The 22,245-nt window shown below is 41.0% G+C and overlaps 1 protein-coding gene across 2 annotated transcripts in view; it reads right to left on the reverse strand.

Annotated features, from left to right (window-relative positions):
- Positions 1–22,245, reverse strand: part of ATP9A (ATPase phospholipid transporting 9A) — a 96,640-nt gene that overhangs the window by 32,239 nt on the left and 42,156 nt on the right. The window contains exons 7-14 of one of the 2 annotated variants that reach the window (XM_090064209.1): positions 21,710–21,804; positions 19,581–19,661; positions 18,381–18,456; positions 15,869–15,945; positions 13,378–13,538; positions 12,685–12,827; positions 11,939–12,051; positions 8,290–8,499 (exon numbers count right to left, since the gene is read on the reverse strand). In XM_090064209.1, coding sequence (XP_089920335.1) covers positions 8,290–8,499; positions 11,939–12,051; positions 12,685–12,827; positions 13,378–13,538; positions 15,869–15,945; positions 18,381–18,456; positions 19,581–19,661; positions 21,710–21,804 — 956 coding nt within the window. Of the gene's footprint in view, positions 1–8,289; positions 8,503–11,938; positions 12,052–12,684; positions 12,828–13,377; positions 13,539–15,868; positions 15,946–18,380; positions 18,457–19,580; positions 19,662–21,709; positions 21,805–22,245 lie in introns of both variants that reach the window. The other variant, XM_090064208.1, reaches the window with a different exon arrangement.

Here is a 22,245-nt window from a genome sequence, read left to right on the forward strand (position 1 = left end):
GCAGGTTCTCATAAAGTTGAAAGGGGAAGGGGGTTTTTTGTTTCTTTTTTTAAATAAATCGGTTTTCAGGAGTTAGACACTTGGCTGCAGCCTCTGGTGCCAGTTCTGTGTTGCTGAAAAGTTTCCTAGGGATATAGACCAGTACACTAGTGCAAAAAAGTAGCAAACAAAAGACAAAACCCTGTAAACTGAGGTAACCTGGCCCAATCCAGTGCTGAATTATCTTTGAAAGAGTAAGGAGTAAGTCTCTCCAAGTGTAAATTACACTGAATAAGAAGTTTTTGTTTTTATCCATCCTTGGTAGCTACTTGCTGAAGACAAACCTGCTCCCCTAGTGCCCAGTGGTGAGACACAGTTGTAGTTGCCTGGGCTAAAAACAGAAAAAAGCCCGAGGCTGAATTGATTCAATCTTTGCAGGTTAGTCTAAGCTGTGTAGACTGAACCAATAAGTGAACAGACAGACATTCACTTCTGATTCCGGAAATGCAGCCACATGCTTGCAGTAGCCCAGGCCAGAAACCAGGGAATGCAGGAGCGTGCCTCCCTGCTCTGCTGGAGCAGACAGGTTGGGTTAAGGCTAGCCTGCCCACCCTGTGAGGGGTGTTTGCTGGGGAGGTGTAAATCATCCTGGGATGCTGGAAGACTGCAAGTTAACTTGAATCTGGAGGTTAGGACAGAAGTTCAATAAACTGATTTAACCTAAATCAGTTAAGTTTGATACTACATCCATCCGGGTGTATCTTAAACCAGTTGTGGCCACTTTGAAAGCAGTTTATGTGCACTGAACTTCTGTTGTGTTACACATTTGAACTAGTTTCTGATCACTTATACAAGTTTATGTGCAACTTCTGTCCCTAGGCCTATTGTGAGAGCTACTCCAGGATAGCATCTATCCATTCCTAATCCCAGTGGAATTTACAATGGTATACACAGCCAGGGCAAATTACACCAGGACATACATGCATCTGTCCATGCCTGTACCAGATTTGTGGCTTACTCGCCTTCATCAGGTAATTACAATGTGCTGTAGAAAACACTGAATGCACTTAATGATTTAGAGGGGGGAATCTCAGCATTTATTTTTTCCAAAATGATTGTAATCCCACACCTGGGAATCTAGGCGGACAGGAGGTGGAAGACATTTAAAAAGTTGCTTCTTCGTCCAATATTTCACATATTTCTGTGTACAGATTTTCTGGTCTCCCTACCCCTAAAGGCTGAATTCTTGACAGGCCAGTTCAGATTTTATCTATGCAGAAAATTAGTATCCAGTGACCTCCCAGTTGTACCTTTTGCTCTACCTCATTCCTTTACTCTGTGCCACCAATGTATATTTTTTCTGACTGTGACCCTCACTGGGTCTTACCAAATGGAGGAAATGAAGTCCCCCTCTGTTTTCCTGCCACGACTTGATGATATACAAAAAGAAATTATACAAAAAGGGAGGCTCCAAAAATGGGTAAGTCCCCTTAAATATGGGGATCTCCCTTTTGGTGTGTTTCTGAGACTCTACCTCCCCTATACCTCTTCCACACTTGGTTGTAATCCAAGTGGTATTCACCCAAACAGTATTTAGCAATGTGGCTTGCCATCTTCTGTATTAGGGCAAAGGCAGGCATGTCAGTCCAACTAATTAAATAATAATGACTAGGCGTTCACCTTCTTATTCCAGGGTCAGTACTGGCTCAAAATCAATGAAATCAAATTATATCCATGCCTGACCCCAACATCAGGCCTTTCAGCACACTCAAGAAGAAAAAAAAAAGAAAATTAAACTACGGCAATTAAATTTGTTGTCTCATGTTGCCAGATATCTGGCACTTTGTGAGATTCAAACTCACGTATCCCATCTTGATGATTGTCCAGCTGTCTGTGAATCCCCAGTTGTCGGCATTCCTTTCACTGGATGCCTGCTGTGTAGCTGAGGACTCCTCCGAGTCCTCCTCTGACAAGGCTGCCTGGGATAAAACCCTGGAGTCTTGATCTTCTGGCTCTGTGAGGCTCAGGACCCTTCCTGCAGCCCCTGCCTGGCTCAGCAGCCCGGGCTTGGGTCAGAGCCAACATGCAGGGGTTTTCAAAGCAGCTTCCGTGCTGCTCCCCTGCTTGGCAGTCTCCTGCTGGTTTAAATACCTCAACTCGTTCCGTCTCCAGGCACGTCTTTACAATGTCATTCATAAAGACACTGGGGCTTCACCGCTCCAGGACCTAGAGGTAAGTCCCCTTTGTCAGCAGCCCTTCGCGTTGCCCCACAGCAGGGGTCATTTGGGTACATGCTGCCCCATATCCTCAAGGCCCCACGTGTGGTCACCTCCACCAGCAACACTGAGAAACAGTATTTTCTACCACGTTTAAAGTAAGTGCAAACACTGGTTGAGAAAACTTGAGATTAAAACTCATCATCTCTGCAACTGAAGTAACTTTGTAAAAGGCCACATTTACATGTCATACAAAATACCTGGCACAAGTATTTCACAGGGGACTGTTCATGGACTATGAAACTTAGCCTGGACTATGAAACATAGCCTGGAAAAATGTGGCAGGGTGAAGCCATAGACCATTAGAAAGTTTCCTACTGGCCAGACTTCCTTCAATGGAATTAGGAGTGCAATGTAATATTTGGAAAAGCAAATTAATTTTATTCTTTTAAAAATGAATTGTCAACATTTAATTCACCTTTGAAAATATTGAACCTAATAGGACTTCCAATGTTTTATGGTCAAACTATTCTACTATAACACTTCTTTGAAAACTCCTTGCTAAAGGCTAAAAAGATCTTGAGCACTATTACTGCCAGCACTTGTAAGCCTCCATACCATCTCTCTAAGAACTACAAAATGTTAAGAACAGAACTTTCCCTACAGATCTCCATTCATAAAATTAGTTGGATTAGGCTAAATCAGAACAGCTTTATGGGAACAACTAGAGATTCATTTTTTTTCCTCTTGGAAACGCGTCAAATCTTATAATAGGAAGACTCAACCCTTAAGATGTGACCAAGTCCAGTCACTTCCCTTGCTCTTATCAGTCTTCTCTAAAGCACTACTTAGCAGACCGCAAGGACATTCACAATAAAGCAGGCAACCTACGTAACCTGGATTATTCCTCATCAGTGGGCATGTCTACGTGTTCATTAATGCGCAGTAGTTACTATGCATTTAGTTTAGTACTTGCTCAATGAAGTACTAACTAAATGTGCAGTAACTAAGTTACTACACAATAGCACTGGCACACTTTGTTTTAGTGACACTTACTGCACGTAGCCTAATACTATTGCACAGTAGTGTATTAGCACGGCTTTTGCGCAGCACGCTACTGCACAGTGTTATTAGGTTACTGCGCATTAAGTGTCTTGTGTAGATATGCCCAGTTTGGTGTTAACATGGTTCATCAAAACCTACCAAAATGATATGATCTGCAGAATCTCTATACTAATCAACTTCCAAACAATGAGTGGACCAGTAGCTCAAAAGCACTTTGTGTTGGGAGAGGAAATAAAAAAAAAAAAAAAAGAGTATAAAACCTATGTCTTCAGGGTTCTTTAAAGCATGTAAGAGGATAATTTAATTGAATTTATATAGGTATTATTCTGAGTGTAATTTAGGATGCCTTGAATATATGAGAAGAGCCCTTTTCAGACTGCAATGGAACTTGAGACACAGAAGAAACCAATACTTGATTTTCTTTTCTGTCAGCTCCCCATACAATCTCCCTCTCATAGGCAGCTGAAATTGCTTTTGCTGAGCTATTTTGCTTTTCTTTCTAATGAAGGTCTTGGAGGTGAGAGGTAAGAATACCACAGTATGACACAGCCCTATAAAAAACGTGTCTCCAGAAATGACTGAAAACTAGTTTGCCTCAGAACATCTGCACAACACCAGGGAAAGTATTTACAGGGAGATTTTCAAAGGCACAATTAAGGGCTATGCATCCAACTGCCATTGGCTCAAAGGCAAACTAGGCACCTAGCCTTATTTTGTGCCTTTCAAAATCTGCTTTGTGAGCTCTATGTTCATAATTATCATAATACATTAAATATAATTTCTTAAAAAGTGCATCAGACATGAAAACATTAGTAAGTTATGAATGGAATCTAGTCTAATGGCAATGAACTATGTATATTTTTTCACTCACACGCAGCTATGCAAAAAGTGAAAAACAACATTTTTCTAATTAAAAAAAAGCCATCAAACGTGAAAAGAAATTTCAGGTAAATTGGCTTCACTGTTAAAACCTCTTAATCTGCCTGTTATTCACAGCAACTTTTGTAGGCCTGTTTTCAAAGATGAGAACAAAGCCAAAGCTGTTTCAAGCTTATCTCTTTCCAAACTTTCTCCAAAACATCCCCAGAGCATAAAGGAGGTCAGTTAGACGTTGCCGTTTGCCTTGTCCCCTGTCTTAACAAACCTCCAGATCAGGGTCTGAGCTCTGGCTTCTGTAGATTTGGTTAATAAGTAACATGGGTTGGAGCATTTTAAAGTTTTTTCTGCCTCTGTTCTCTGACCTGATCTCACTCTGTCCCAGCGCTTCATCACCGAGTGATATTCCACTACTGTAACTCTCTTGCATCTTCATGCTGCTTAAAAGCTTCAGTTTTCTGAAGACACATGAATCACCTTTTTTCCAGTCTCAGCCCATGAAGGCAGGCAAGAATATATTTTTAAAAGCCCCCTTCCTTCTGGATAGAATAGTTCCGACGAGAGTTACCTCGGTGCACGTCATTTTTATATTGATCATAAACCAGTAGAAAGCATAACACAAACTCATGGGGGTGAATACCTAACAGAAACCTGGGCAAGGGAAGAACACATCAAATCTTCTCCCCTGCTGTGGTATGCCAACTTTCTAATCCTAGATCAACTCCTTTTTCCAACCTTTAATCTCATCCCAGATGGAAAGCATTCAGCTCCAGGACAGGGAAGTGACTGATAGTTTCCAGCTTACAAAAATTTATAGCAAAAAAATTGTTGGGATGGGGATGGGGGTGCGGATGGACACAGCTCTTCAACGTTGAAGTTTTTCTATTAGCTTTACTAACTATACTAAAATAACCATGTTTGTATAACACCTAACATGGCAGGGAGGGACCTAGCCTCTAGGCTGTGTATTAATGCTGATAAATAATAGTGACAATAATGATATATAGCCCTTCAGCCAGGCGGATTTTGAATACCCTGTTGTACGGGAATCTCCCTCAGAGAACAGTAGTATATTTTCTGGGTATAAGAGATGGGTAATCAATGTTCTCTAGAAGTGCTTTAAGTAACAGCCATGCTATCTGAGAGAAGTATCCGAGGTGGAAAATTCCATGGAAAATTATTTCTAGATATAAAAGAAGAACAAGACACAGCTATTTCAGAGCTCTCCCAAGAAAGGCAAATACATGCTTAGTACTGAACAGCAACCAATACATCTAAGAAGCCTTCATTACTGCACTCAAGCAATCTCCCTGGATATTGGCTCTCTGCATCTATGTAAAGTTAGAGATATTGCTATGCATAAAAGCCATCACTGCTAGTGCAACTCTATATTTCATCTCCTTTAACTTTACTTTCTCCAATAATTACATGGCCCAAGCCATGACCGAAACAAATATTGATTAACAAGTTTCATTTTAAAGAGAGACAAATTGATCCTCGCTTATTATAAGTTGCTCTTCAAATGCCCCATCCAGATTGCCCAGGCACATAGGAAACAACAGGAGTCAATTGGCCAGTACACCCTTTCATGTCCTGGCAGCTCCGGAGCGCTGTCAGGGTTAAAGACTGTTTGCCCAAGAATCTCAGGCACACTTATCTCTGATCAGATTATATCTATTTCATTTCCCCTGTTAGTTACTGTATGGCTATAACTGACACAATCACAGAGCCCCAAGGCTGTAACCGATATCTGAATACAGATACTTCAAGAGTTCTAACTGGGAATGTGCACAGGAAACAAATTTAGGAAATCCTGCTTTCTGTTACAGGAAATGAATCCTATGCCAACTGGTAGAAATTACCCTCACCATTCGAAAGTAAAAAGAATACAAGTTTTTGTGCTCATATAATAAACTGACCTTTCCTGCCACGGTAATATTTTATTGGTATAGGATTTCAAAGGTAGGATTTAGACGCCTGTTAAAGACTTTCTTGGATTCCTAGAGGGAAGGTTATTTAACAGCATCACACTTTTCTGAAGGACTTAACTAGTGCTGTTCTCATATTCAGTACCTCCTATTGTGAGACACAGAATAGATGTTTGACTGATATTTGTACCTTTGAAACCCACAGACAAGATTTCTTCAGTGTGGTAAAACATATCTGATTTCTGAGACTGTGTGTGAGTCACCATTCAAATCATCACAAGATAAAAAAAAAAACAAGCAAGTGTAGGCTAAAACATGATTACAGCGAGATGATTTATAAAAGTTACAATAAAAACAGCATGGGCTGCAGCCACACTGGTAAAATTCTAAAGCAGGAGTCTTTGTAAAAAGAAAAAAAGTTCAGATTTCACTGACAATGTAGGTAAAAAAAACAAGGAAAACGTATGCACACACTAGGAAAACCTTCAGGTTCTGATCACAAAATGTAAGAAACTATTCAGATCCGTTTCAGCCCGAAAGCACTTCCCCGCTCCTGTAGAGCAGAATCACAAAAAGTAACGCTTTAAATGAGAGAAAGGGGAGCAAGTAGAGCACAGACCAAGGTCACAGTTCAGAAGCAGCCATTTTTATAATGCACATTCACCCCTGCTGCTTTGGTAGCACAAGTACCCTTTGTCAGAGGGGACAAAGAATTTTATTGGAGAAAAAAAGAATCTGTTTTGTGTGGTAAGAAGTAGCTTGTAGATAATACAGCATGGACCCTGTAATCCTTACTTCCCTGTAATAACTTCACTGCTTTTTTGAATGAATAGGAAACATTTAAAATGTTTTAATGAGGTACCCTGCTTTTGTTACCAGTCTTTTGATGATGGTACATATAGGCGTTACATTTAGACTATTTAACCAGAGTTCGGTCAGTCTAAAGGTCCACTTTTACAGGCACACGGAGGGCTTAAATCATCCAAAAATGGCATGCCCACTCTAAATTAGTTCACCTGAGCAGGTGCACCGATAACTTAGATCAAGATCAGGTTAGATCAATCTATGTAGGGGTTAACCTGATCTCGTGAACACCTCTAAACACCATTCCCAGTGAAGGTCCATGGCTGGAAAAGCTCGGCTACTTGCCCCATGCAGAAGCTGTGCTATTCCCCACCCCTTCCCTGCCCCCCTAACCCCAGTTGGGCTTTTTTTAGCCCTTCTTCCTCTACCCCCCATCCTGTCCTGCAGACCACCCCCCCACCCTCCCATAGACCACAAGTCCCACTCCTTCCCTGTTCCCCACTGAGTTACTTGCGCTAATTTTGCCACGCAGCTCCCAAGAGCAGCCAACGGCTGTATTTGCTACTTCTGATCTACATTCAAGCCATGTGAATGTAGACCAGGTGCAGCGCAGGCCCATATGCACCCACAGGTTATTTCTTCACTGCAGATTTAAGCCAGATCCCTTTAAGCCTGGGCTATGTCCTGTGGTCAGGGGTATGGGTTACTGCCCGCTCAGCAGCGTGAATGCAGGCTAAGTCGCTGAAGTCTGACAGTACTCAACTGCCTTCCCATAACCACTAACTTCACCTCCCCATGAACAAGTTCTCCCAAAACTGGTAAGGAAACAATCAGAGCATTTCAGTACAAAAAACAAAACAAAACAAAAAAAGATGGTATATGTCCCCAGATCTACCTAAAACACAAGTAGGGCTTTGCAGTGGAGAAATTAGGCTTACTGAGGTGTCAGTGCCCTGCAGTAGTTCTGCAATGAAGAGGACTTAATTCACAGAGGTGGGAGGATGAAGGCAAGGAACAAGATTTGGCACCGATACACCAGCAGAGAGCTCCACTCTGACGGAGGGTTTCGGGGGCTGCTTGAATTGAGTGCAGTAAGCCCGCCTTGAGCTAAAAGCGTATAAAAACAGACTTTGGATTTCTCTCAGGACAAAGCCTTTTTATCCCAGAATCGTACAGATAGACAAGTCCATTGTCCCACTTTAAGTACCTGTGAGATATTCGAGAGACCACTTTTTTCCAAAACAATCATGACTAATGTGAGTTAATTGCCAACTCAAGCCACGTGTGTAAATGATTTGCTCATACCTATTCTGATGCAGTCAAAACGCTGGCCTTTAATTCTTTTATATACCCAGATAAACCCTATGTCTGTTTTTACCCAGAGGAGAACAAAAAACAACAGCTTTTCTAGCAGGTTTTACCTCATCTGGACTGGAAGCCTGGTACACCCTGCATGAGTCTTCATAGTGTCTCTCAGCTTCAGCCTGATCCGTCACGTCATTAGACTCGTACACTGGTGTCACGTTGTGGCAGAGGGCAATCGCTTTCACGGCCTCGTGAACCCGGCTGCTCATGGTTTTCCGTACTTTGGTGGCTAGAGCGGGCCCCTTCAGAGCAGGGGGGTCTTGTGGCTGCTAAAGAAAAAGAACGTCACAAAAAAGCTCTTAACGGGAAGGAAAGCAGATTCCAATTAAGGATCTTACTTCAATTAAAACCACACACATGGTATTAGTACAGATGTAGTCCTCCAGTATCTTGGGATATTTTCTTGACAGGGGGATCCTTTTTTATGCATACTGACCAGGGGACAATCTTCTATTCACAGGAAACTAAATGAATATCAATTTACTTAACCATAGCTTTGGTGGGGAAAAAAAATAGCACTCAAATATTTAGCCAGGAGCTTTCAGCCCAGCATCAATGACAAGGACCATCTGTTGCAGATCCACCAGACACTAATAGCCACGAGATCATGGGTTCCACTGAAACCATATTTTACTCAGGAAAATATCAGTGGCTCTGATGCTTTAACACGAATTGGATTTCATATGAATGAACACATTTGCTGAAAGCAGATGGGCTTACATGGGACCAGAAATTTAAATTTCATTAATTTAATTTTTAATACTATTTTTAGTATCAGAGTCCTCAGATAATTACACAATTACTAAATTATGCTGGTCAAAGAAGGGACACACGGTGATCCAGTTTCCTGCTCTGTTAACCTTTAATGTCAAGAGGACAAAAGTTTCACTTCCAGGTCAAAGGGCATGGCATGGTAAAAATAAGAGTAATGACTAAGAACTACAGTTTAAAGGGAATCATTACTAGCAAATGCTTCTGATTATGAAGAATCTAGCCTCTTAATTATAAGCACACAAGATTTATGGGAAGTTATTTTTATTGCACAGTTTTGTACAATTAAATACTATCTTCAAAATTCTAGTGCCTAATCTAAAAATGTATACCACTTATCACTGTAAGATCAGAGTGCCTTTCATCAAAATTCAGTAGCAATGGAGAAGTCCTTAAAGTACATTTAGACTCAGATACAGCACGATTCACATACTGGACCCAACCAGTTGTCCATTAAATGTGGTGTTCTGTCTTGAATAATGCTATTTTAGGAAATAAGTAACCACCATTTCCTCCCTATTCAGACAGAGATGCTACCCCAACCGTATAGCCAAAACACAGAAAAGGTCACATCTTATAAAGGTTCTGAAAACCAAAGAGCAAAAAACTGAGATAGCTGTGGCAACTGAAAGTTGCATCTACAAACGTCCACACACTGATTGTGAAGCATTCAACGGGCAAGAGTAACCAAGAGGCAGGAAAGCAGATGTGAGATGCACGCCCATGGATGTAACATGAAGACAGCAGCCTGAAACACCAAATGGCCATTGGCTCTCACTTGCCTGGTGAGAGGACAGGGAAATGGCCTGACAACTGCACAGGGGAAAGCGACTACTGAAAAGAGATTCTCAGGTTCAAAGGAAATGACTGAACACGCTGTGCGCACGCTCCAAATTGTTCAGTTTAGAGCATTTTTGGTTCGGTTTTTGGGGGGGGGTCCCCAAAGTGTTTGGGGAGGAGGGACAAAAGGACTATATTTAATGTTTTAACTTTTCAGGAGGGAGAGGTTAAAGAGCCCCTTGATTCTACATTTGAAGGCAGTGGAAGACAACTTTTCCTGCTTTTCCAGCTAGGCAACCTTTTTCCCCACCCCAGGTCAGAGGCAGATGGGGGCATGTGGGCATTAGGACGCAGTCACTGCTGCTGCTTGCCTCCAGGGTAACGCTAGGAGAGCCTCTGGTCAGATCTCTTCCCTGCAACAGCATGGGGAGAGTGTCTGCAGCCGAAGCCCCATGTCTGTGGGCTGGATCCAGTGGTTCCCTGAGCCAGATCCATCCTACAGGCTGTAGGGTGCTGACCCCTGTTTCAAGGCAAAATGAAAGCAAATACAATGTGCAAGGAAGGTATCAGTTGGCTGCAGTGGGTATTTGGCTGCGGGGGGGAAGGAGGCAGGAGAAATACAAGCCATATGGAAAATACTTCTGCCACATGCAAAGTAATTCCATAACCAATAAGAAATAGAGGTGGTTGACATTAAGACCTTGATGTACACAGGCCCACTAATCTGTTGCCAGACTCCACAGAATATGTCTGCAGGGTTGCATTTTACAAATGGGAATAGCCAGCAGTCAGTAAAGACAGAGACTTCTGTTCTTAATTAATAACTCACTGCAAAGGTATTTCTAATTGCAGGACATTCTGATGGCTGGAAAGAAATCTTATTAATAGCAATTAAAAAAAAGAGTAATGCTTTATTGATGATCACTTTACTATTCTTCTTTAAATCTTTAAAACAGCATTAATATAAAAGCAACCTAGTTCATTAGCTACTGACAGCTTCCTAATGACCAAACTATTTCCCCACCAAACTTAGCAGTGTATTGGGCTAGAGGAAGAGAAACCCATTCTGCATTTTATTAGAAAGGAGAACTTAAATATTTGGTATGAACATCTGAAAAATCCATTGGAAGCCAAGAGAAATATCAAACTCTCATCACCATTAAAAGTGACTTCAGTTATTTAAACTTTGGTAAAATACATTTTTACTGAATTTGAAAACACTCCCTAGTGGAACAAATGGTCTTTTTGCATTTTCACCAAGTTTAGAAAAGAGCCCTTCTTTCCCTGCCCCTCACTACCATTTTCTCATCTGAAAAAAACACTTTCATTTTCAAGTTTCTTGTCATGAGAACTACCTTACTTAAGCCCAATTTTACTGGAAAGTTTCCATTTTAGTAGAAAGAACATCTTCTGATAGGTAAAAGAGCTCAAAATGCAAACCAATTTCATGTAGCAATTTAAAGATCATAATATTATACTGCAAAGGGGATTTCTCTCTCTCCCCCCACCCCCTGACTATTTGTTTTTTTGATTTTCGAAATTATTGGGGGGGTTGTTTTTTTTGGGGTGCAGTTGGGGGGGTTTTTTTTGGCTTTTTTCACTTTCAAAGCTTTGTACAGCATCTCAGATCTAGGGAAGTGGAATATATATAGTTGTATTTCACAGATTGGTGTTTATAATTTTTGGACGCTCTCTTCAGAATACACATGGGCATAAGACATGATCACCTTCACATGACAGGAAGCTAAGGAATAAATCCTATAGTCCTTGAATTCATTTAGCAAATTTATGAGGAGGAAGAAAAGAAAAGCTGTGTGGCATATTGTAAGACAATGTAGTTTTACATACTGATCATGTCACAGTATCTTTAGCTATGATTAAACAGTTCTAAATAATAATACAAAAATGCTGTGGAAGGCATTTCAGACCTGTAAACAGTGTTTAGAAAAGATACTTGGTATGGATCAAATGTACATAAGATAGTATGGACATCCAAATTCCCAATTTTTTTTAAAAATGTATTAGGCCATTAATTACTTGCAAGTTTTTCAGAAAATTAGGGTCACATTCCCAGAATCCCCTTCACACTAGTTGATAAACAACTCTATTCACTGTTTTGTGAACAAATAATTCAGTAATCTGACTTGAATTTACCTGTGTATATATGCTAAATATATGGCTCTGTACTTCATCCATAGAGTCCAGACCATAAGCTACTGTTCCAAGGTGAAGTCGTTTGAAAACCATCTCATTCTGCGTGAGAGTTCCTGTAACAGAAACAACACTATAGGCCATGTCTGAGCATTGGCTGATCTTTTCTCTCTGAAAGCCTTCCCAACTAAAAGGAGAAAGGACGCAATAGAGTGACCAATTTCTATTGAGCACAAAAGCTGACCTGGGTGCTATAATAGACTCTTAGTGCAGTCTGGAGCTAGAGAAAAAGACAATACTTGCAACTAGATTCCCACAAGGAGAAGAAGGGTACCTGGCAAGCACTCGATTAAAATGAATGAGATTACTCACCAAGTGCCATTCAGCTCCACACAAGCAAAGTGAAATCTTGGCCCTGTCAAAGCCAATAGGAGCTTTGCTTTTGACTCCAGTGAGGCCAGGATTTCACACTGAAATTTTGTGTTCCTCAGCCAGAGCTGCACAGTTTGAGATAGTAGCTGTTGGAATGATGGCTGGTTTCTGTTCACAAGGTCTTACTTTTAAGCATATTCACTATTATGCTGCTGATGACCATTTAAACAAGCACTTTTTAAAGAACCAAAATTATTCCATCATCTACTCATCAGACAGAGAACAGAGGCTAAAGATTAATAGAGGGTAAGGAAAACCACAACAGATCAGTAAGAGAGAAAAAACATTCATTCCTGCTAATTCATCTACCTGCATACCTGTTTTGTCTGTAAGTAAATAGGAGATCCTTCCGAGTTGCTCTGGAATAGTGCTGGATCGAACCACGGTCCCAGGAATTTTGGAATCTCTACGGATCACCCAGCTATAGACTATTTTCCCCATGTCCAGGTTTACACGTAAACTGTGCAGAGAAGGGAAAAAAACCCAGCTTATTTTGATAAATGGCTCTGAGAGAAATGCAGACTTTTCTCTAAACTTTTGAATGACATCACCACCATGAGCTGCCATATGAAGTGGCTGTAGTAAAAGGGCAGTCCTCCTATATTAAAAATGCCTGCCGTAAGAAAGGCTTGTCTGTGACTAGTTCCATTTAAACACTGCTGAAGCGAGGGAAACTAAACAGGTTCTTGCTTGGTTGCAAGTGAGCTGCCAAAATTCAGTCAGTACGACAGAGCATAAACATCCAGGCCAGGTATGCGCATAAACCAGTCCAAGTGATCAGAAATAAATTTAAACCTGTAATTGTGGAAAAGTTTAGTGCGCATAGACAGATCTAAAAATGGCAGAACCCGGTCTGTATCTGATGTCTGAGCAGTCCTTTGGCTTCTACTCTTGCTAGGCCATTTAGTTACCTCATAGGATAGGATTTTACCTGCCTGTGCTTGTTAAAGGAGTGTGCAAAGTGCATCGAAGGTAACCTTTTGCTGGGGAGGGTTAAGTGACCTCCTTACCTAATAGGAATGATGTTTGAAAACAAGAGGAGGAATCGGATGATCTGAAGATACCAGCGGCCTGCAAAATGCTGGAGAGCCACCATTACAAGCGAGACCACCACTAAAGCTCCAAACAGGATCTTGGTCAGGCAGTTCACTTCCAAGTCAAATAGCCCAATCTAAGCAAATAAAACGAGACAAAACACAGCATTTCCTAGAACACAGGCAGAGGTGTTATCAGTGCCATGATCTCATGGATGGAGCTGTCACTATGCCTGAAGTGCATGTACACCCATATTGATAGCATCTCTATTACAACTACTCCCCGCCCCGCCAACCCCCCCACCAAAACAACCCCCAACCAACCAAACCCATAAATGAAAGCTCTAAAGTTCTTGGGTATCAGCAGAGCAAGCTGCACAGACCTAAACCAAAAACAGTGAGATGGCATGCTCATTTCAAAGCCACGGGTAGTTCAAAATGTTAATCACCAGACACTTTCTTCTGTTAATTAAAAATGTCTGTTCTGCATTTCAAAGCAATTCTCCCCCTAACTCAACATTCAGGATCCTGCATCCTTAGCAGCAAAAATTTTACAGCTGCAGGAGGACTACCCATTTGCTGCTGCCACTTTCTACTGTAAACTCATTTTTCAAAAAACAAAACAAAAAAAGAGTACCGACAGACCCAATCAGTTGACAAGAAGTGAAATGACCTGAGTAGTCAGGAATGGTTTGCTAACGTCCAAAGAACTTAGGGGACAATGAAGCCTTGTCCAGACACAAACAGTTATATTATTTTAACTCTACTGATACAGTTGAAAAATCATAACTCACCAGTGGAAACGTAGTTCCACTGGTATGAACTATGCTTGTATAAGTATATTTATGTAACTATTGCAAATTTAAAGTAGGAGTGCTTTCATTGGACTGGCAGGTAATGTAGGGGTCATTTAAGGGTCTCTCCCCTCCCAGGCAGGGAGGCTGGTCAGGCTCAGCTAAGTCACTGGCTCCTTGTGTACATGGAGAAGAGACTGAATTAGTGGATCCCACTCCACTCTAATCTGAACCTAGTTTCTTAGGTCTGCTGTGGGCATTTATACACATGCTCTGGGCGTGGGTGGGTGGTGCTTTAAAGCACCTGGAGCATCACATGTATCGGAGTATCTGCACTGATAAATGGCAGTGGGGACACTTTAACTAAACCTCACTAAAGCTCATTAGTTAAAGCACCCTGCCATCACTTTTCACCATGGGGCGCTGATACACATGATACTGGAGTCTGCTGGAGTGTGGGAATTACCATGTTCCAGCAGACTCAATGTACAATTAACTTTCCTTTAATAGCTCTGAGGATGGAAAGGATTATACTAGGATAATTCTATCATTAAAAAAAAAAAGAGAGAGACAGAATCATAATGATATAATGAATTGAGTCTGCTCTGACATACCGTAATTACAGTGCGACAGAGCAGCCTCACCGTATGTGTATAGATGCCCTGTATTAGCTAACTAAATAAGATATATAGGGAACATAAGCTTTGATGAAGTGAGCTCAAGTTCACAAAACCTTATGCTCCTTATCACTTGTAGTTAGTCTATAAGGTGATTATCTACACTGCCTTCTGCCTGACCTCAGACTAACATGGCTAACTATGTGCCACTGTATTAGCTGACATTTTTGTGATTGGAAAGGAATTTTTTACTCCCTTTTGGATTGGCCAGGGTGGGGTGGGTTTTTTTTGCCTGCCCTAAAAAATATGAGGGGCCCAGGTAGGTAGACAAAAAAAGGCAGGTTCTAATTGTTGCAACTCAACATGAGCTGGTGCCCAGTGCAAAGTCTCTGCACGCCTTAGGGAGCCCACCGCCTTGATAAAACAAAACTGGAAATGGATTTGGAGGAAAGCAACTCTTCTAAAAAGCTGAGGAGCAAGGCTAGAGCTCATAATGTCATATACCGTTAATGGGCAACTCCATTCCCTCAGCCCCTACACCCTCAGACAAGCAATTGGCTGGGCACCAGCTAGGGGGACTGGCTGAAGCCCTTGAGCAGGTAGAAACAAAGTCACAGTCTGCACTATACGAGTTCTTGCCAGTGATCCACAGGCAGTGGAATTAATACACTTATGACCTAATTACACACTTCCCTTGCATCTTGTTTTTCATTCAGCACATCCAATACAATGCCTGTACAATTAACTTTCCTTTAATAGCTCTGAGGATGCAAAGGATTATACGAGGATAATTCTATCATTTAAAAAAAAAAGAGAGAGACAGAATCATAATGATATAAAAAGGGTGTGTATAGCAGTCTTGAGAAAATAAAGGAAAAAGAGCTGGCTTTGAGGATGATCCTACATTGAAAGCTGAACTTCAATTAAAATGTAGCTGATGCTGCCACTGCAGCATAGCCAGTGCTCAGACATTTGCTGTGTAATAGGCAGAAGCTCAATATTTATTTTTCAAGGTAACTGGGTGTTGTTTTTCTTGCTTTTTTTTCTAAACTGTACCTTACTTCGTGGATTTGAAGTATTCATAACACTGCGCAGCTCCCTCCCTGTGTAAAGAACAACTCCCACAACAGTACCTAAGTGGAAAAAGGCAAAATATACAACATTGAGAAAACAGTAAAAAAAAAAAAAACAAAAAAAAAACCAATACAAGAACAAACCAAGCCCCCAAACAAACAGACAAGGAAAATGCCCCTCTCATTTAAAGCGGCCAGAAAGATGAACATTCCTAAAGGATCTGATTCATGGGCTTAATGTTCAGATACACATTTAACAAATTAAGTTTATTAATTGTAGATAATAACCAAAGAGCAATAACATTCAGGTATTTGGATCATAAACGGAGCAAAAGAAAAACTGATTCTGAACAGGTATTCCCAGTTCCGAATCAGGCTAACTCTTATTTAGCAACAGATGGAGCTGCTGGGAGGCTACTAGTACATTTTTATGCTACAACAGTACTCTAGTGAATCACTTGATAAAAGGCTGAGAGCGAGCATGGGCATCTCTTGGAAAGAGAATCTTAGTCTTATTCCAACCTAGACTAATTTAAAATAATTTGCTTTATTTCCCCACTCCTGTTATTAATTAGGCTTTCAGCAGGCTGCAAATTAATTCCTAAATAACTTAAAGTGCAAGTTGAAAAGAGGTGGCTTCCAAATACAGCCTGGGAAGCGTTCCTTTCAAAATAAGGCTCTGAGCCAGATGGCAGAAGGTGGCAAGATCAACCCATTTCAGATCAGCAGATGGCAGGCTACTCCAAATCAGACAGCAAACAGCAAGAGGAGGCACACTCACTCCTACTACAGCAGAAGATGGGGCATGCTGGACGACTGCTTTAATGCATGAGGGGGAGCTGCACCCAGTTATATGGCACTGTTTCACATACAGTATCGTATTGTTTGCATGAATCCACCCGCTGGATCAACTAGTACACAAGGAAAGAATTCACAGAACAAAAAGCTGGAGGGCACAGTGTCTGGAGCAGGAATTCTCAACCGGGTGCCGTGAGATCCTTCTAAACTGCTGTGATGCCCAGCCTCTGTGGCTTGCTCCTCCTCTCCCCGAGCACCAGGCACCCCAGCATCCAGATAAGCAGTGCCCCTGGCTGCTCCCTGTCCCAACAGCAGCTCCCGTACCAGCCCCATGCTCCCAGCAGAATGCCGTGTGCAGATGCACGCGTGCAAGTGGACAGGCAGTCATGGGGTCACAGTGCTGCATGTTTTAGCTCAGCTCATCCTCCATGCTTCCCTCCCTTCTTCCATGCTCCTGGGGCTACAGGTGCATGTGGCTTCAGTCAGCCACCAGCTTTCAAGTCCCTGGTGAAGCAGCACTGCCCCGCAGGTAAAGACCATGGGGCTGGGAGGGGGAGGTGGTAGAAAAAGCAGGGTCCCGTAGGGTGCAGATCTGCCCCCTGCCCCCCCATTTACCCGACACAACCCAGATTCTACCTCAGTGGCTCTCGGCTGGGGTGTCCCTAAATTCTGAAAAATTATGACAGGGAGCCTTGAGCTTAGTTGAGAACCACCGATCTAGAACAATGGCTTTCCTGCCTATTTTTCCTCATCTATGTTTTGAAGAGGGGCTGAACTGGAACTCACATTACTAACTGTATAGCCGCATGGCATAGCAGTTATCCTGCACAAACTCATGTGTATTTGCTCTTTGCAAAGTGGGAAGCCAGTCACCAGCTAATAATTACTGATCTATTAAAAAAAAAAAAAAAGCACTCTGCCAAATTGTGTGTGGACATCTACATTTCATGTCAAAGGATGCATCACTATGACAACATTTTAGTGTATTTTTAAAAAGGATCAGCAGAAGCATTAGATGGAAACACTAAAGAAGTGAAAAGCAGTTATCTTTTTCTGCTAATTAAACAATCTCAGTTCCATTATAAAGTAGAACTTTTTGAAGTTTGTATTTCTTTGCAGTCTTTGATGTCTCTTAGCAGATAGCTAACCACCATGAAAGAGCTGCAAACTCAGACACTTCAAACTCTGAATTTCACATCTCTTCTGCCACTTTCCTGTGGAAACCTTTTAGTAAATTCTTGAAGCATCCAATGGACAAGTCTTTTCTCCTGATAAGCATTCATGGCTCTCGACATCCCAACATTTAATCACAGAATATATCCATTTTAACCCCTACAAAACCACATGTCAGCAGAAGCATTTACCTGGCCATTTTTATGTTAGCTTCTATTACTAGAATCTGACACAATTTCTGTTACAGATTACAACGTCAATGTTGAAAGCAATTAAGTGCTATTCTGGTAGTGGATGCTCGAGAAGTGCCCAAAGGCCACTCGAATTCCGATTCCTTCTCATCTATAAATGTCCAACAGGTAATTAGATGTCAACTCAACTCCCTGGAGGTGTTCGGACAAGTGGAAAACTTCATTCCAACTGCAAATTTCTCCAACTGACAGAGATGATTATTCCAATTACAAAAGGATTTTAAAAAATTGCTAACATACTCCCTAAAAAAATTACAAGAGCTTCCATCTTACCTGAAGCAATCACTGTGCTGGCCCAGAGGGTGTTTTCTATGCTTAAGCTTTCATTCACTGGAGGATCGCTGTCCTCCTACAACAGACACACACGAATAAAAATAATTCAACCAATTTATTAGATCTGTATGTGAATCAGAGAGAAATCCTGCAGTGTGATCAGCCTTGTTAGACAATAAACACAGGGATCTCATTTCTACAAGCTGGAAGGATGGAAAAGTCTATACTTTTACCTCCTCTGACCTCAAGCCCCCTGCAAGTTAGGCATGGAATGAGGGGCTTCTTTTATAAATGTTTGACAATGATATGACATCTTCTATTGCACCATGTTGATTAACAGCTCCCAGGACCACACCATCGGTGAATATGCTTTCCATCAATAGCATCTACTCATGAAAATTCTTGATGATTTGCTGTGTGTCTCATAGTAAAGTATCAGGATAATTTCACCTCCGATTTAAATCCCTCAAAAATGCTTGGAAAGCGTCATAAATAATATGATATGTCAATCAATGAGTAAGCAAGATTTGGTGTAGTTTTTTTCATGCATTGAGAGATGAAGTCTAAAGTACTTTGCCTTTAGACTGCTGGGTAAATGAACACCTACAAAGAGTTCTACAAATTTCCTCAACTTTGCAGCTCTGACTTTTCCCTCTGTATAATATATATCCCTCAGATACCACTCTCCAGCAAGCTGCATATGTATACAATTTCCAGTTGCATGACTCTGGAAGGAGAAGAGCCACCAACGCAGAGCTTGGACATTTGAGAGCACATTTTCTGCCTTCATGCAGCTTTGAACGGATAGCTGTTTCATCTTTTACAGCTTGTGCAGTGAGCAAGTTCTTCTTACTAGGAGAATTTGGTATTCAGCCACCATGCTTGACACCAATGAGCACAGCTAATATCATCTGAATAAGGGCCTCTGCTCTGCACAGCTTGCGTCTTTTTATGCCAAACCTACTACAAGCTATAAAGTTTTAATTTTCTTTTTCTAGAGCTGGGGGGAGGAGAAGGAAGGGAGGATTGTTAAATTTTATAGATGAATTATACTTTTTAACTTTAGCATATTTGTATGGGAGATAGCAACACGTCAGTGCTTCTCCAGAAGAAATATGAAAGTTGGCAGAAATTATTTAAAAGGTCTGTGTATGGCATACACTTCTATACACTGCTTAAGAAGGACTGGTCAATACTTACTCTGGTAAAGGTCCCCGCAAAATTGTGTATGTCAATATTAGGTTCTTCTGCATAAATGTAGGATCGAATTTGAAGAAGGTCCTATACAAAATGGAAATGTTGTAGCAGAGGGTTAAAAGATGGATAGTTCAACTCAATACATACTTTTAAAGCCTTTACAATTGACAGCCATTTCTTTAAACAAATTAATATGGAAGAGCTGAAGTAATGATATGATAAAAATCTCTGATGTAGAAAGAACAAAATCATTAGAAAAGCTTTTCAAGAACAGCAGTGTCAGCAAAGAAACTGTTGGAAGTTACTTGATGGTTGGTGCATCAGGAGGGAAGTATCAGGCTGAATAATTAGGACAACGTATAATACTTCTAATAGACTGTGGAATGATCTGCCATTGGAAACAATGAAAGGCCCATCACTTTGGATGTTCAGGTCAAGACATCAGTGTGTGCAATAGGGAACAATTCTGCAGAAGCAAGAAGGCAGACATGCTAATGTTGCAAGCCATTTTCCCTGCTAATGTCTAGAATGATATAAAATCTTCACATCACTGCTAAAGAACTTTCATACTTCTATGCAGGGTTTTTGTATATTTAAACGTTAAATTTAAACATATTTATTGTATGCAGAATGCTGTAAAACAGATGTTCTCAGAGTCTTTCTTTTTTAAACACAAACCGTACGATAGCTACAGTTTAGGAAACTGGGAGAGCCACAGCGGTTGACCGAGGCAATATGTTTACTTCAGATGATGAAGAGGCACAACTGATTAAAGCTTTCCTTTCTTGAAGGCAAGCAATGATTGCTGTGGAAGCTAATATTCTATTTCAAGGAAATACCCAAGTTGTGTTCTTGGAATATAATGGAGTTCAATTAATGTAGAGAAAGGCATATGAAAAAGCAGAAAGTAAAATCATCAAGGGAATGGACCTTTGTGTGGTAAAATATTGGTAGATATCCCCCATTTATACCATGAAAAGTCCATTAGTCACCTCCCATTTCAAGGTGTTACTTTGGACATTAGCTAAGCAGCAGCAAAGGCATGTCTGCATAGCAGTGACTGTGTTGTATTAGAGAGATAGGTAAGATAGCTTAGATCTAATTACAACAATGTGGGCCAACGAGGTTCAGTTAGCCCACCCTGAGCGCCATGCTGCCACAGCTAGGCTGTAAGCTTAGTGTCGACATCTCCCAAAGTCTGTCAGAGCTTTCTGTCATTGCAACACCTAAACATTTGTCAAGTAAACTGCATCTGTTTGGTATAGTCCCTAATGAACTTCAGGAAGCTGTCTGCTTGTCTCCCCTCCTTGAGGAAGGGAAGCTGTAATTGTGATTGAAGAATTTTTTTTAAATCAAATGCCATTCCCCTTTAGCAACCTAACTAGCTTTAACACTTCCCAAAGCATGTTGAGAACACCTTATACAGCACAAGAGGTTAGTGCACCTATAAGATTTAATTATGTCTCATGGGATGCATTTAAAGTATAGATGGGAGAGCCAAACGAAATATATTTCAGATAAGGAATTGGCATACAGTTCATATCAACTCCATCTTTATACAGTACCATTTCGTAGTCTTCACAACAAAAACACTGCTTGTTTTTTGTTCCTTATAACCTAGTTTCTCAGGTTTTTCAAAAATCTCAAGCAATAACTAGTTTCAAACGAGAACCAGGTAATAAAAATAACATACACCCAAAACATCTCAATGTGTTTTTGAGGATAGTGGATTATTTTAGTCCCATTTGGATGATGAAGTGTACATATAATTTTTCAAAGTCTTCATCTTTGAGTCTGTCTATATGTTGGTGGCACTGAACAACCCATTCAGCCACTGACCTGATTCAGAAATGGAAGTTAGTCTATAAGGTAGCTCCAGCCTCATCCCCACCACCTCTTCTTGGGCCTTCTAAGGAACAAGGGCTTGAGAGTGGGTATCAGGGACAAGCCCAGAGAAGCTTCACAGGCAACCTTTCAGGTCTGGAGCAGCACGTTATTATTGGCAACCTAACCTGCCAAACTAGTTATTATTCCATCTTCTGTAAAAACCATTTCCCCCTCTTTTGGCAGATTAGCTATTCTTTCAAACTTGCAAGTCAATAAAAAAAATATTTTGCTAGAAAGCTGCTTACAGAAGCTGTCGGTAATCTCTGTGTGCAGGTAACTGGCAAACGTAATTTCCAGTCTGTCTCACCGTCCAGCTGATCAGTGCGAAGGAAGCAGGATCCTGTGGATTTTCAATATGAGTTAATCATCTTCCCACTTCCACTTCAGGTACATAGGGTGTGCCATCTACACGTTCATTAATGTGCAGTGGTTACCACGCATATATTTAGTACTTAGCTATACAAGTACTAAATATATGCACAGTAACTGTATAAGTAAGTACTAAATATATGTGAATGCGAGTATTAACACCAGTGAATGCCTTTTTAGTGACGCTGTTGTGCAGTAGCCTAATAATACTGTGCAATAGCGTATTAGCACTGGCCGGCCTGTGATGTGCTTCTGCACAGTGTTATTAGGCTACTGCATAGTTTGTGTCTTATGTAAATGTGCCCATGGTAGTTCTTTTAGGTATAGCACATTTCATCCAAATTTCTCTGTAAATGTAATTAAATAGCTATTCCCATAGGAAGAAAAGGTTCTTGAGATTCCTCCTATGTTT

The sequence above is a fragment of the Crocodylus siamensis genome, chromosome 10, assembly GCF_052110815.1.
Source record: "Crocodylus siamensis isolate JL-2025a chromosome 10, ASM5211081v1, whole genome shotgun sequence".
NCBI classification, from domain to species: Eukaryota; Metazoa; Chordata; order Crocodylia; family Crocodylidae; genus Crocodylus; species Crocodylus siamensis.